At 42.0% G+C, this 15,352-nt stretch overlaps 1 protein-coding gene across 1 annotated transcript in view; it reads right to left on the reverse strand.

Moving 5' to 3' along the window:
* Positions 1-15,352, reverse strand: part of LOC119129374 (protocadherin Fat 4) — an 80,999-nt gene that overhangs the window by 31,247 nt on the left and 34,400 nt on the right. Inside the window, exons 2-6 of the mRNA XM_037262564.1 lie at positions 11,656-11,787; positions 6,507-6,768; positions 5,550-5,900; positions 1,726-2,648; positions 302-476 (exon numbers count right to left, since the gene is read on the reverse strand). Of these exons, the coding sequence (XP_037118459.1) occupies positions 302-476; positions 1,726-2,648; positions 5,550-5,900; positions 6,507-6,768; positions 11,656-11,787 (1,843 nt within the window). The remainder of the gene's footprint in view (positions 1-301; positions 477-1,725; positions 2,649-5,549; positions 5,901-6,506; positions 6,769-11,655; positions 11,788-15,352) is intronic.

The following is a 15,352-nucleotide window of genomic DNA, read 5'->3' on the forward strand; positions in this document are numbered from 1 at the left end:
GTTTAGTTTATCAGACCACACAAAACGAGCTCTGCACACACCATGAAATCAAAATATTTGTTGACTGCACACAAGTTTATTATATTCTATCTTGGGTGATCTGGAAGCATCTTACTCAATTCCAACAGTGACCATTGAGAGACAACGCTAACCATATAAACCCAATCACGCAAAATAAAATGTGGTACAATTGCTGAAATGAGTCATCTATTTTGGAACTGAAATAAGATCTTGCGAGACCTAAAGAAAATCACTCTTTACGCTAGACCTCGTAGCTAAAAACCTCAGAATTCCGCCTTACCCGAGTCGGTGGCTGTGATCAGCAGGACGTATTTCCCTTGAGCCTCGCGGTCCAGAGTGTGAGTCAGACTCAATTGACCGCTGGCCGACAAACTGAAGCCGCCTTCGTCGTTACCGCCGCTCAGCATGTAGCTGAGCTGACCATTGGCGCCTTGGTCGTCGTCCCTGGCGACAACCTGAAAGAAATGGAGAACGACGTTTCTTCTGTATCTGTATTCCTATTTATGCCAGAACCCTTTTTCTCCGCAACAGGGAAGCTTGATATTCTCTCTTGATGGTTATTTGTATTGTGGTGGATGTTTAATTGGGTTAGGGTCAGACAGAACAAGGTTTGAGAAGAGACTATCGATTAGAAAACAGCAAAAGAGAACAATTGCATTATAAAACAGTATAGGACAAGACTGTAAGGGTGTGTTGATGGTGCATCGTGGGTTTGGCTATGTAGTGCTAAAATAATTGTAAAGAAAGATGTTCCAAGTGCTTGAATGGGTTTAGTATTTGCTACCAGAGAACTATATCTAATGAAGGCCAACACTCGAAGCAATCCCACGTTATCTAGGCTCCACTCTAAATTGGTCTGGGGACGATTTTGCTACAACCTTCAAGAAATTGTCTGCTTAAAGACTGTCCAAAGATTGCTTTACCGTCTCAGAGTGTGTAAACAAAATGATTTGTTTTGGACCAAAGCTCTCGAATATAAGAGGACATTTTCTATACCGCCATACTTCGATCGGTTGTGATGGGATTGTGACGATCTGTATCTGTCACATTGCATTGATAGTTACTGTGAGCAACAACGTGTTATGTCGACTACTCAGTACTTAATAGTAATATTGTTCCATCAGAGGGGTTCATTTCATCACAGTGATACCATGAAGGTAATTATTGAGGGCAGGAAGTTCATCACTTATTCAATTTGCCCAATCAGATTTTCCCTGGGAATCAGCAACAAGGCGAAAAACACGCTAATTTCCAACTGACGAGAGAAGACGGATTCTGGAAATTTGTCGTTCTCCTCCATTTTTATACGCGGCTCATTTAAATCATCATGGTGGTCATGACCGTAATGACTTCTGTGGTGCGTTTAAGCTAAGCCGCATATTTCGGTCGAATCCCGCGGAGCCTAAATTGCGCGAGACAAATTGTAGTCTTCCATCATTAAATCATTGCTTCACTCATGTTTTTTTCTCATGACATGCGGTTAGAAGAAACGCCACCACGCTAGTGGCAGCTATAGCACTCGCATACCTGCCCTTATTGAGTTAGGTAAAAGACATCACTTTACAGCATTATCTCATTTGAGGTCTCCGGACTGTCATTCAAAAATACAATCTGCCTTCTCAGACACTCTGTCTGTGAATGTTATTGATCTAACATCTTAAATCTGTGAACCACTTGACTAAAGACCAAAGTAGATCTAGTCACCTGAAGGATGTTTCTCGGTAGCGACTCAAGGTTTTCCTGAACATTTACTGTGTAAGGAGAGAGCTCAAACACAGGCGAGCAGTCGTTGACATCCAGCAATACAATGTTGACCGTCGCATGGTCCACTCTTGGACTGCTTCCACGGTCAGACGCTTGGACAACTAGTGAGTAGGAAGCCTGTACTTCCCGGTCCAACTGCTTGGCCACCGATACCATCCCTGTGACCGAATCCATCCTGAAGTCTCTGTTGGTATTTCCCCCTGAGATAGAGAAGCGGATTTGCCCATTTGTGCCTTCGTCTGAGTCGGTGGCAAACACCTGGATGATGTCCATCCCAGTCAAGGTGTTCTCCTCGATCTCAATGTCATAGATATTTTGGGAGAAGGTCGGCGTGTTGTCGTTGACATCCAGAACCAACATGGTCACGTCCATGGTTGAGGACAGCGGTGGCTCGCCCTTATCAGTGGCGACCACTGTCAGAGTGTAGTTAGCGAGCTCCTCTCTGTCCAGTTCTCCAATCAACCTAACATCACCATCTATGGTGCCGATGCTGAACTTGTTACCGAAGGGTCCCTTGAGAGAATACTCGACGTAGCTGTTCGGCCCGCTGTCGGCATCCGTAGCCAGGGCGCTGAACACTGATGTGTCCACTGGCGTGTTCTCCTGGATGTACGTCATCTTTTGGGAAATGAATGTCGGTGGGCAGTCATTGACATCCAAAAGGATGATGGACACCTGGGCGGTGCTAGTGAACCGGGTCATCGGAGGTGGAGCCAGATCATTGACTGTGATCACCAGGTTGTAGAAGGACTGTGTTTCCCTGTCCAAGGTCTTTTTGGTTTGTAGGACACCCTCTTTGGTGATAACAAAGTGGTCCTGTGGATCGCCTGATACAATTTTGTAGAGAAGGTGTGCATTGGGACCTGCAAGACACATACCGATCGACAAATTAGGGATTAGATAGGACAAAAAATGTGCTTCATAAGTAAAAATGATTTTGTTTTCTTCGTGGGAGATTTCTTTTTTCCAAACCAGACTCTAGGCTAGTTGTAGCAGCTAGCCTGTTCACAGTGGTAGTGGTAGGAGCTCACGCTGTTCATTAATGTAATGAAAGTCATAATGTTGGTCCAGGTTGAAGGCAGGTAGAAGACAGGACTATTCCTCAAAACAAGCTGAATTCAGAAATGATAATAAAGTGTTCTGTTGTTGTTTCTGGGGGTGTTATAATTACCTACAAACATGTCACAGAAATAATATTAGGAAACACGAGAAGTTAAATTAAGTTTGTCTGAATGTCAATATGACACAGAGCTAAAAACCCTCAAACGATCCCGTGATGTACATACAAACAGTTGGGGTCATTTGTGTTGACATGGCAATTTCCAAATCTTATACAAAGAGCATACAGCAGATGACAAAAAATAGCTCACAAGGATCGGAATGGGAAGTGGATGTCTGCGTCCCAAAAAATAGCGGAAACCAGGAAACCACCGATTGTTTTCATGTTCAGACGTGAGACAAGATTGTTTTTGACATGCTGTTTTTTTTCCTGTTTGCAAACAACAGGTTTTATCTTTTCAACAGCGAGTTTTAAAAGCTACTACTCTCAGGTTAACTCTTTGTCATGCAGCTGTTTCTTAATGAGCCAAGCTAGGTAATACGACACTTTGTGAAAATATAAGTTCGGACTGTAAAACCACCTGTTGAACTGTAACAACACACGACATACAGTCTGGTACATAATGGCCCAATGGAAACGATATGCTACCAAAGAATACCCGACACGGACATGCAACATGTGGTCATAAGTGCTTACTGCCTGCCATGTTTAATTGAATTTGTTCTTAGCTTCCAGGCCTAAATTTGAAGAATTAACTAAATCTGGTCTCTTGATTTTATTTGGAGGAAACCAATGCAGGAGCAAGTAGATTAGATTGAGCATACCTCTTGTTTCACATTGTATTTTAATCAGACCAACTGTTTGAGGGAATTTAGAGCTAAAAAAATACTGACATCTGCAGTTTCATAAACAAAAAAAATGCAAGTGCTGCTCTACTATGACCTTAGATTACATATGAGCTTGATAACAAAGACATTTTGCAGGATTGCGGAAGGTTGCACATTTACCCCGGCATCTATTGTTCTAGATGACATTGCTAGATATGCTAATTGTGCTTAAATGCATTATCTGGCATCCATTTCCACAAATTGTGGACTCGCAACAGCTGGAACTCCCCGTTCTTGTCTTTGCAAAGTGGAAGATGCAATCTAGGACTCACGACAGGCAGCAATTGAAAGACAAATGCTATGAATCATCTTTTTTATTTTTAATATAGTGCTATTTTTAGAGAATAAAGTTTCCCAGGACAGTGTAACAAGCCAATGAAGTTGTACTTTTCAAATTCACTTATAAAAATGACTTTTTTTCAATATCAATTTACACCTGTATCTTTGAAAAAATTTCACTTTGCTCGAATGACATTATGACTTTTCACCCAAACGAAGTACCCAAAGTGTTTTTTTACTTAGCAGTTGTGTTAAATTGCTGGCAGGATTTGATGATCCAGGAATCTAAACAGTCTGAGAACCCCTGATCTAAACTTGACATCAGGTTCTATCCAAAAGCTTTAGTGTGGAACTCGAGGGGTTGAAATGATCTTAAATTGAGCATTGGTAATTAAACTCAACGGGTTAGTCATGTGGAAAGCATCTACCTTCCCACACCAGGGCAGAGCATATTTACAGTACACAAGTAATCCCTTATCAAAGGCATGAGTGCCACTTCCATCTGGGTTGTCCACAGAGAAAGAGGGGAGGAGGTCAGGTCAAAGGGCAGGGCTTAGGAAGTGCTAACAATGGCAGTGTTTTATTTGGACAGTGGGAACGGGCAGCTATAGGTTTATGAGATTGTGGCGAGGAGGCCGGCTGGAGGACTGGACGCCCCATTTCCCTGGGAATGTAGGTCACAACCAGCGCATTACGGTCTACATGTAGCGGTAATTACAGCGGGTTTGGCAAATGCCACTACCTGATCTCACTCGTAATCACATGGTCAGCGTGTTGTATTTTAGAAGTTATTTGATGCGTGACATGAAGTTGGACGGCCATGATATATGATGCATGCATGAGATGAAATATGAGGTTGTATATTGCCAGAAGATGACTAAAGAAGGACGGCAGAAGTTTATTAGTTCAACAGGACAACAGTTCGAATATGAGCTTGGTTGTTGATCTGAGTTGGACAGATTGTGTCATTTCGGTTATATTTCTGGAACATTAATTATGAATACCACGTTTGCCATAAAGAGTGGCTGGATGTGCTGAAGTGTTTGTTTGGGCACTGAGTAGGCTTTAAAAAAAAACGTCATTTCTCCATAAGAGAAACGGTCCAAACCACGGGTGAACTTCTCACAGGCCAGCTATTTGGCTCATACCAAAATACCAACCAGACATTCCAAATTGGTACACCCACAGCAATTTGTGGAATCCAATACAAAATATGTTGCTTTTAATATTGGTATAATTTTTATTTTCATATATTTTTTTTAGCATCCTTTCAGGCATTCATTTTCTATAGCGTAGAATTATTTGTATTTTATTTTATTTTTTCATGTGAGGTTTGCAACTTCAAATGGTTGTCAAATAATGAACATCTTTCAGTATGAGATATGTATTGGTATACGTGCAGTGTGGCTAATGTTCTGTCCAGAGAGCCTACAAGTGTCTCAGAAGAATGAATAAGTGTAAAAAAGTGATCTTTTGTGTCAGCATGCCTCCTGTGTGTGCAGTGATGTGCGTCTGTTCATTGTTGTTCATGTACATACCATCATCTGCATCACTGGCATTGACAACAACAATGCTGGATCCAGGCGGCAAGCTCTCCAAAACCGATGTGCTGTACACGGTGGTGTTAAACGAGGGAGCGTTGTCATTCACATCCAGGATGTTGAAGTAGACCCTAACCGTGCTGGCCTGCCCCCCGCCATCCAGCGCCTTGGCCGTCAGGATGTAGTACTGCTGATTCTCGTAGTCCAGGGGCCGCGTCACATTAAAAACACCAGTGACCGGGTTCAGCAGGAAGGTCTCGTCCTCGTCGTCGTCCTCTAATAAATATGTGACCTCGCCGTTCACCCCTGAGTCAGAGTCGCTGGCAAGGATCGCCGCCACAATGGAGCCTGAGAAACCGTTGATGACACAAAAAACCTTCAAGGATTTGCTTTTCACTGCCAATGCGATTAAATGAAAACTCAGCGTGGGGTTATCACTGCAAGGTTTTTTTATGAATACCGATGACTCACTCGCTTTCTCGCAAATGGACAATTTTTCAAATTAAATGCTGTGGCAGGCTGCCAATCATTGACATTGATAAATACAATGTACCATTTATAAATGGGACATGAACAGGCTGCATGCTGAATACTTGGATCTTAGAAAGTGGCTTTCACTTTCTGTAGTTCATCCATATTCTGCAGATTTCATGGGGTATAGCAGGTGAGCTGGAGCCTATGGCGGCTTACTTTGGGGTACACCCTAGAATGGCACTAGTCATTGGCAGGAAACGTATGTATAGACGAACAACCTTCAACTAGGAGAAAGCTGGACTACCAATGTGTAAACCATACAAATACCAGAAGCCGAGATTTGAATCTCTGACCTCGGAAGTATTTGGCTGATTTGCTGAGGACTCGGTCACTGTGCTATTATATCAAGGATACTTGATCACAGATACTCAAGATCAAACCTTCAACCTTCAGTTGAGAGATGAACACTCTAGTCCTTACCTGATGGCGTATCTTCGGGGATGTCAAAGGAGTATGTCGGCCGCGAAAACTTGGGCGTGTGGTCGTTGACATCCTCAACAGTGATGTTGAGCCTCATGTCGGATGACTGCTTCCCGTCGTCAGCGCGCACCAGCAGGGAGTAACTGGAGCGGCGTTCCCGGTCCAGCTTCTTGGTAGCGATCAGATCGCCAGATTCAGGGTCAATCCGGAAACTGTCGTCCGCACCGCTGATGATGGTGTACGTCACCAAAGCATTTGGGCCCTTGAAGTAGAGAGAATAGAAGATAATTTTACAGCTGTTGTCTAATTTTGGCAATTAATCTGTTCAGAGTTACAGGGTAGCTGAAATGTATCACTAATGACTGCGGACGTAAGATCGACTGTGTTAGGGTTGACAAATTGTGGGCAAAACTCAAGTACTCAACTACAGTCAGGAGGAAAAGGTAAATCTTGTCTTTTACAGCATTGGACTTTGTTTAACTCAGTCTCAAAGTGAGGTATAATAGGCCACATAGAGGTTAAACATTTTCACTGATGGATTGATTGGTGATGAAAGTGTCTCTATCTAGGAGGAAATCAGATTACTTTTGCACTCATGTTAGCATCGGGGCCTCTCCAGATCAAAGTGTGACCGTTGACTGACTTGTGTTGTGCTACTTGTCATCTCATACACAACACCAATCTATGACAGCGATTTGAAAGAACACCACGTACACCTTGTACACTTTAAGCCTCAGCAAACTCCACCCATTCAGAAGAGGCTCTGTGTTTGAAGGTTTATTGAGTTCCTAGCTTCGTGTGCAGCTAAGTGATCCTCTGGTACAAGCTGCACACCACTATTGCAACCATGACTTTGGAACTGGAGAGGAGTCCCTGAATGCGATATGATGCATGAAAGCGCCTGATGAGAGGTCTGACGTTCAGGTTTGTCCCGGCAACAATAGGAGATCAGACAACTGTCTCGCCTAGTCTGTGTTTTTTTTTAATGTGTTCAATAAAAAAGCGACATCAAAAAGCGGCTGCCATTCAGTGGGATGAGGCGAGGGGTCTGGTTACAGCTGGTTAAAAGCTAAGCAAGAAGAGTCTCTTTCAGTTGTATCTGGGGCTGTTTGCTGGGTGCTTTTTGATCCTGCCAGGACAATAGGGAGGCTTATGTTGAGATAAGTGTATTAGCATATTTACTGGCTGTTGCCTGATGACAATTGTATTCACGTCATGGTGGCCTTCAATGTATTGTAGCGGCGACCCTGTTCTGTGGGTTGGTGTAGGAGAGCAAGAGCAAAGCACAGTGTGTGCTTCGTAAGTTAAGCACAAGTTTTGTTGGCCTTTATATAAAAAAAAAAACAATTTTACACGAGAAGATACTGACGGCAGCAAGAAAATGGCGCGCCAACTAAGACTTTGTAATGCTACCCTTTGACATAATGAACCAAATAAAACCAAACAAGGATAACAAATTCAAACATGCTAATCAGTCTTCCGAGATTCTCCAGTCACAATTCACAATGAATTCTTATCTTCATTTTTTTTCCTTGAAGGCTTGACCTTGTCTTATTGCATTACCAGAGACCCCTTCTGTGGTCCAGGCGCAATAAACCCAAAAAGTCAGAAGGCAGTCGCCGCGAGGCTCTACTCATCTAAAAACCCCACTGTCATCAATCAGTGTCTCTCGCTCTGGCAATCCCATCAGCAACCTGGGCTGCAGGCCGGAAACTAACACTTGTGGGTTTGCCAATTAATATTCCTGGCAGGCGGGACAAAACGACATGAGAAAAGGATCAGAAATAAAATTCCATCAAAGTATTTTTTTTTGCAAAGTACCCAATGTGATTAAGATCTTACACACTAACAGCACTTTCATTCCTGACCTTGACTCAAGCCTACTTTACAGCCCTCGATAGACGCATCATTGGGAACGGCAGGCGAAGGGAGGGGTGTGGGGGGTTAACCAATTAAACAGCAGCCTTTCAGTAGGAGCAGAAGGAAACTCATTTAACAGACCGAAGGCTTCAGAAAAAACTGGGCAACACAGACGTTTGAAAAACTATGTGCTGACACCCGTCACCTGTTTCTATTTGACGTGGTGGCTATCCAGGAAAAAAGAGGTAGCCGCAGCTTTGCCTTCTATTGGTTTGCCATTCATAATGCAGCCAAGATGGCAGTGATGTTGATGTGTCAGGAAGGGATAAAAAAAAATGCTTTCAGCAAAACGAAGAGACAAAACATAGTACAGGTCCCCAACCATTCGACAAAGATTCAAAATTCTCCATATTGGTAGTTTTAGTCGTAAATTTGCCCAAAATACTTTAATATCATTTGATCACATTATTCTTAAAAATAATGGATTACAAACTATTTGATTTTGAAAAACTGCGCGTATATGCAGTGAAAAGTCGACTCCCTTATCTTTCATTCAAGATGAATCATTTAGACACACTTCTGTGACAGTGATCACTATTATCCTCTTAGCAAAGAAGAAATGTTTTTTTGGGGAAATAGCATGGAAAAAGTATACAAAAATAGATTAACTTGCTTCACAATGTTAAAGAGATTGGTAAATTCGTTTGGTTCAAGGGATGGTCCCAACACATGAGGTGTTCATATGGAAAACAATGGAATGTTATAAAGGGGTTTTAAAGTTATTGTTTCTGTACAGGGATGGTAATTCCGACTTTCAGTGCTTTTTACTTAGTCGCAAATTAAAAATTTCCGACTCGTGGTTTGCGCATAACCAAAGCCCCCGACTGCACATCTGCACTGACCTGGCATTTGCATAATAGTTGTGGCACACTTCCTTGGGCAGAGAGTCAAGAAAAGCCTTGAAAAGTATCAATGGACAAACCAGCTGTTGGTCTTTTTAACGTCAGCTAAGAGAAGGCTTCATAAGTTCCCAGTTGGTGATGTTGATTTCAACGCTCAGTTGCAGAAACCCCTCTTGGAGCACCTGCTGTTGCAATTTGTCCTCATTAAAAATGCACATGTGAAATTTTCCACGGGAGTTAAGAAAGCTTGTAAAAAGCGTCAGTCAAACGAGGTGACAAAGATTTTCAAAAGAGCTTTAACTTGTATTGGTCCGAGGGTTTAAACACTGATTTAAATTCAACCTTTCTGGGGTGAAAACGGGACCAGCCAGACGGATTTTTACGACAGTTAAGTCTGGGATATGATGTCTGCATTCATTCTGTCAGCTGGTCAACAGCTTGGCCTCAAAGGGGGAATCTTCCGATCCGTTCCAACTTCCCGGTGTCGTTGCAAGTTAGGTTTCCTGTGCAAGGATGTGGGCAACAAACTTGGCTGGAGTATAACTTTCACTTAGCATCTTTTTTTTTTAACAAAAAATACCTCCTATATATGTATATGTTTTTCAATTCAGCTTTGCTAGATGGGATTTTTTTTTTATATAACTAATGACAAAAATAGTTTGTGGTCAACAGCTCAGACTGCCATCCCTCTTAAGTCTGCATGAGGAAAAAGTGAGCATAATTTCAATTCCATATGCCTTTTGAGATGAAAGGCCAAATAATGTCCCCTAAAATCCAACATTCCATCCTAGCTCTCAAACCTGCCTTGGGCTCTGAGATTTACAGTCGATATATAGAGTCTCGAAAAAAAAAAAAAAGCCTACAAGTGCCACTTTATGACTTTCATCACACGACGCGGGGGCGAGACCAACAGCTGCACGTTGAAAAGTTGTGTGGCCTCGTCATTTATGTTTGAGACCATTCTCGGTCTTTGTAATCTCAGTGGCCGGATTTTGCCCCTGGATTTAATGTTCGTATTGTGACTTTGCAGCTAATGACGAGGAACCTGTCGCTCATTGAAGGGAGAGACTGGTGATGTCATCCAATACCAATGAATTCAGATTAGTTCTGAGGTACCTACCTTCTGGGAAGTTAAGGCAGTTTGACAAAAAATAAAATAAATGAATTGTGCTCCGTGAAGTTATCACGGTTCATAAATAGACTAGACATTAAATTAGTGCCCGGAGAAGACCCACACAGGCACAGGGAGAACATGCAAACTCCACACTGGGAGGTATATAACGTCATTTTGTTCTCATTCTAAATTTAATTAAAATAAAATTGTTGTTTTTTAGTAGGGCTTTTTAAAACTGTCCTTTAAATGTTAAATAAAGTGAGCAACCGTTTTTTAATATAGTGTTTGTTCAGGGTATGCCAGTGATGTAATGCTGAAGGGATTAGCGGCAGGGTAGGACACTCTCCTGTGGGACCTCTCGGATAACGTTGAAAACGTGTGAGACATCGTAACAATTTCCAAGTGCACATGTCGGCACTGTGTCTGGGGGGATTATGCGCGAGTGGGTCAAGGTGTTGGTATGCTCGCGCAAACGAGAGTGGGTAATCTGCCTCAGTCAGGTGCAACAAAGGTCAGTGGCTAATTTTACCCGTGCCGAGCTAGCGTCTGTCACGGCCAGTAATCCCGCTTTGTTACTCGAGTGGCACGGGTGGGTCGCAGTGGTGTGAAGAAGCCACTCATGTCGATACACTAAGGCTGGATTTGCACCGCGTGGTTCAAGTGACACAATTCTGCTAGCTCTCATGTTGAGAGTTCGGTTAACAAGCTAACAACAGCGCAGCATTAAATCACAGATTTACCGGTACATTCCTTACTTTGAACCAGGCAAATGTTTGAGAGAACTGAATTTAACATTTAGTCACATTAGAACTACAAATGTAAACGAAAATAATCAAAAGGTTTCCAACATTTCTTGTTTTTTAAAGACTTGTACTCGTACTACCAACATTCCTTGAAAGAAAATCATGGTTGTTTCAAGTAAATGGTATACACTGTTTTCTTCATAATATGTTTTCCTGATCGCCCTATATTAGAGACGAAATCAGAGCAGAATTCTATCCTGCAAACAGGCATCTAGTCGTAGATGGCATTGGTTGTTTAGTTTCACATTGGCTGTGTCGAAACACACTCCAGATTTATAGCTTTTCAAATACAAATAATTAAAAAGTAAACTTTATAATGGTATAATGGTGTTTCAACAGTGCAAAAACAAATATTTGAAATTCAGAACCTATTCCGAATCCAAATGGCTCCCGCGGTAGCTCGTCTAGGGGCATTGCAAAACAGGTGCAAAAGCACTGGGAGGCCTAACAGAAACTTGGGGAGCCGTTACCTCGTCTGCATCCGTGGCTGTTAGCTGCATTATCCTGAAGCCGTCCCCCACATTCTCCTCGATGCTTACGTCCAGGATGTCGTTGGGGAAAACAGGCGGGTTGTCGTTGACGTCCTGCAGCGTGATCTCCACCTGCGGGAGAGAAAAGACCACCAAAGTTTCAGTTCGAGCCAAGCCAAAATCGACCTAAAGTAGATATGAGTAAACGAATAGCACGCTGCGGTTACTGAAAATGAAGCTGTGGATCATTTGCAAACATTGCTATGTTTCCTCAGGGTTCAGAAAATCAACCGCTGATACCACATGAATAGTGACGCTCTGTTTCTGAAAGCAATATTACAGCATGTACTATTCCTGATACAATACCCCAGTCGGCTTGTCTCAAAGCAGTGTTTAGGGAACCACAATGCGGGTTCCAGCTCAACCTCACACCCCCCGTTAGGGCTGCATAGAAAACAACATGCATTACACTATTACCAAAGTAAAGAACTGCTTCACTTGAGCGTCTGAGAAAGCAAAATAAACACATCACGAGCGACCGCAGAAGCCCCCTGGCTGCATAAACTTCGGGCCATGTGCGGAGACTTGTTACGCTAATCGTCATTTAATGCACGGTTTGCTCATTGTTTATGGAAATGATGCAATACACAGTAACATACGCCCCATTTTATGCTAGGCCACGCTCGGTAAACCCACCATTGCGTTCCCCAACAATATAATTAAATACCCCTTTGGACATTTCATCACGTACGATGACTACTGAGTATTGTGTGCTGCCATAACCCATCTCAGGACTAACAACGGTTTATTCTCCTCTGTTGTTTATTAATTCGCATATCGTTTGCTCTTAAGTACAGCCGATAGTTTTGCAAGGACCAGTTTTGCAATGACGAATTGTTACGCAAGCTTAGCAAATGTCTAAAACTCCTCAGAGACAGTGCAAATGAGATGTTTGCGGTTTCAAATGTTCCCTGTCTGTTTGTGGCCGTATTACATTTCCACAACTCAAACGGAGACCCCCCCCCCCCTCGTCGCCTTGTACGCTAACCTCAATACACATTTCAAAGTCGGTAAACACGCTTTTGAACCATAACCGACATTTTTGCTTGGCGTTCCTACTTTTTATGCCTCGATGAATATGGAGTATAATGATAATTATGGAGCATTCTTTCATTACTTTCCACAAAAATAAATGTGTGAGTGGGAATACAAATAGGAAATGGGGGAATAGAGAGGTCATCGAATGTCAACAATGGGTTTGGGTTTTATGAAGAGTTTCCTGCAGAATGCGGTGAGCACACAATGAATCTCAAGGACGTGTTTCTACATACCCGGCTATTGCCAGGAATTCATTCTGCGTTCTACGACACACGCATGCAACAACAATAGAGGGACGATTCCACAATGTTCCTTTTTGGGAAAACTGACGACACAATGATTTTTATTTTTTTTTTTTAAGTAACACGTTCTTCATTTTAGGCATCACGCTGCACTAGTGGTTGGTCGACCTGCTTCACGGTTGTACAATTCTGGTTTCAAATCTTTGAGGTTTCTTTTTGGTTGCGTGGCGTTTTCCTCCCATATTCCCTAAACATGCACGTTATGTTCACTGCAGGCTAAATTGTCCATTTGTATGAATGTGAGTGTTTGTCTATAAGTGCGCTGCAATTGACTAGCAACCAGCCCACCGTATATCCCGCCAAAGCTCTTGACCACATTTTAGAGTCGTGATAATTGCAGCAGAATGAGAGGCCTCTTGGCTCAAAAGTTGGGCAAACGTGCCCTAATGACAGCGACTCACAACTTGACTCGAGCCGAGGGGACGTGGCTAAGTCAACAAACAATGAATATTTATCCGTGTGTGTGTGTGTGTGTGTGTGTGTGTGTGTGTGTGTGTGTGTGTGTGTGTGTGTGTGTATCTCCTTGATGTGTAAATAATGCAAGGCACACTCAGGAGGACTAACCTAATTAGGTTAGAAGCTCGCTTTTGGGAAATAATTAAGTCTTAAGTTTTTTTTTTGCGGTTTGCAAGATGGGAATATTTCAAAGCGCTTTAGGGAGAACATTTGTTGATTCAGAGAGAAAGTTAAGTCAAGAGGTAGGGGTTATATATTAGATTGGAGAGCAGCTTACGTAGAGTAGGTAAAAATACGTGAGTTTAGACACTAAATGATTATGTTTCACGCAACCCCTGTTTCAAATTGCATGCTACCTCCAGAGTTGTATTATTGATGCGGTAGTATGAATGATTCACGGGTCAAGTAGTCCCTTTACACTCTCCATTATGTGTTATTATGTATTTCCTTAAATGTGATAAAGTAGACAAGCAGGAATGATAAGTAAATGTCGTTTAAATAACATTTCTAGTCGTCAAAAAAAATAGTGATCCCAATGTATTCATGGTTTTCTGTGATTCCCTTTACTTATTTCTTTAGTGCTCCTTGAATATTTTGGTGAATGCAAGTATGAACGCTAAGATGTACTTCATTCATCACACTTTTTTTTATAACCGTGAAGAAGGTTTACCACTGTGAAGTGTCAATTCAATAAGTGTATCTCATTTTTGCAACTTCACGTTCTTTGAAAAGCCATTGGTCATACGGTTAGTTTTCACTCATTAAAATCTCTGATGTTTTATGTGACTTAATAGATGTATTTTTCCCCAAACTCGTTAGATCAAGGTGGTAATTTGTTATCAGTTATCCCAGAAAATCTAAAGAAAAACATTAGAATAATAACGTATTTTGGTGAGTTTTGACCTCTTCTACCTCAATAAATCAAAGTTTTTGGTTGTCAATGTGTTGGGAGTTTCCAATGCTGACAGTCGACATTCCGCCAAGCTTAAAACGACAGAACACGGAATATACCAAAATTAATGTTCCGTCTTACCACTGCCACGCGAGAGGAACATTTTGGGAATCTTGGCTCTAGCTTGTGGTAAAAAAAAATAATAAATAATGTCACTTGGAGTCATTTTCCTACTCAGAGCTACAAAACGGTGGAGGCTTTCATATGATCCTCACATTGAAAGAGGCCTCTTCAAAATGTGGATACGTTCCCTATTGGCTAAGCAGGAGCTATAATATTACTTGAGAATATCCACATATTAAACTGATGGCTTTCAATAATGGGTGGAGCTTGTGATTCCGGCACGTATCTCCACGTGACGAGTTTGGAAATTCCAATTCCACATCTTTCAGAGGAAATCTTGATGGGGGAAAACCGTACTTTGAAAAAGCAGAGATGATTTCAGGAGGATCCAAGTTCTTTTAAGAAGCTGTTGACAAGTCTAGGTCAAGACTTGAGGGAAGTTCTTATTGCACTTGGCCTCTTAACACTAAAACGCTGACTTTGTAAAAAGTAATTTGTACTGCAGCAGCCTCATTTTTCAAATATAGATTCAACTCCAAATACAACACTTCATCATCAAGCAGGAAGCTGGGATTGCTTAAATCTTCTCCTTCACCTGCTTCTGGGAATCCCGCACATCCTGTTGTCTTATTTCATCACTCACAACTCCCGACCCTGTCAGCCCCCCCATTCCGTCACAATTTTAATGTTAATGTCCACTGAGGACAAGTGCTTTTTCTACTGAGGTCATCAAGAACCAGGCCAAATCTTATGTTGCAACTCTGGAGATCTGCTCAGTAATATGCTTTCACACAATGGTGTTTGACAGTGTGAAATAAAATGAACG

Source organism: Syngnathus acus, chromosome 10 (genome assembly GCF_901709675.1).
Source record: "Syngnathus acus chromosome 10, fSynAcu1.2, whole genome shotgun sequence".
Lineage (NCBI taxonomy): Eukaryota > Metazoa > Chordata > Actinopteri > Syngnathiformes > Syngnathidae > Syngnathus > Syngnathus acus.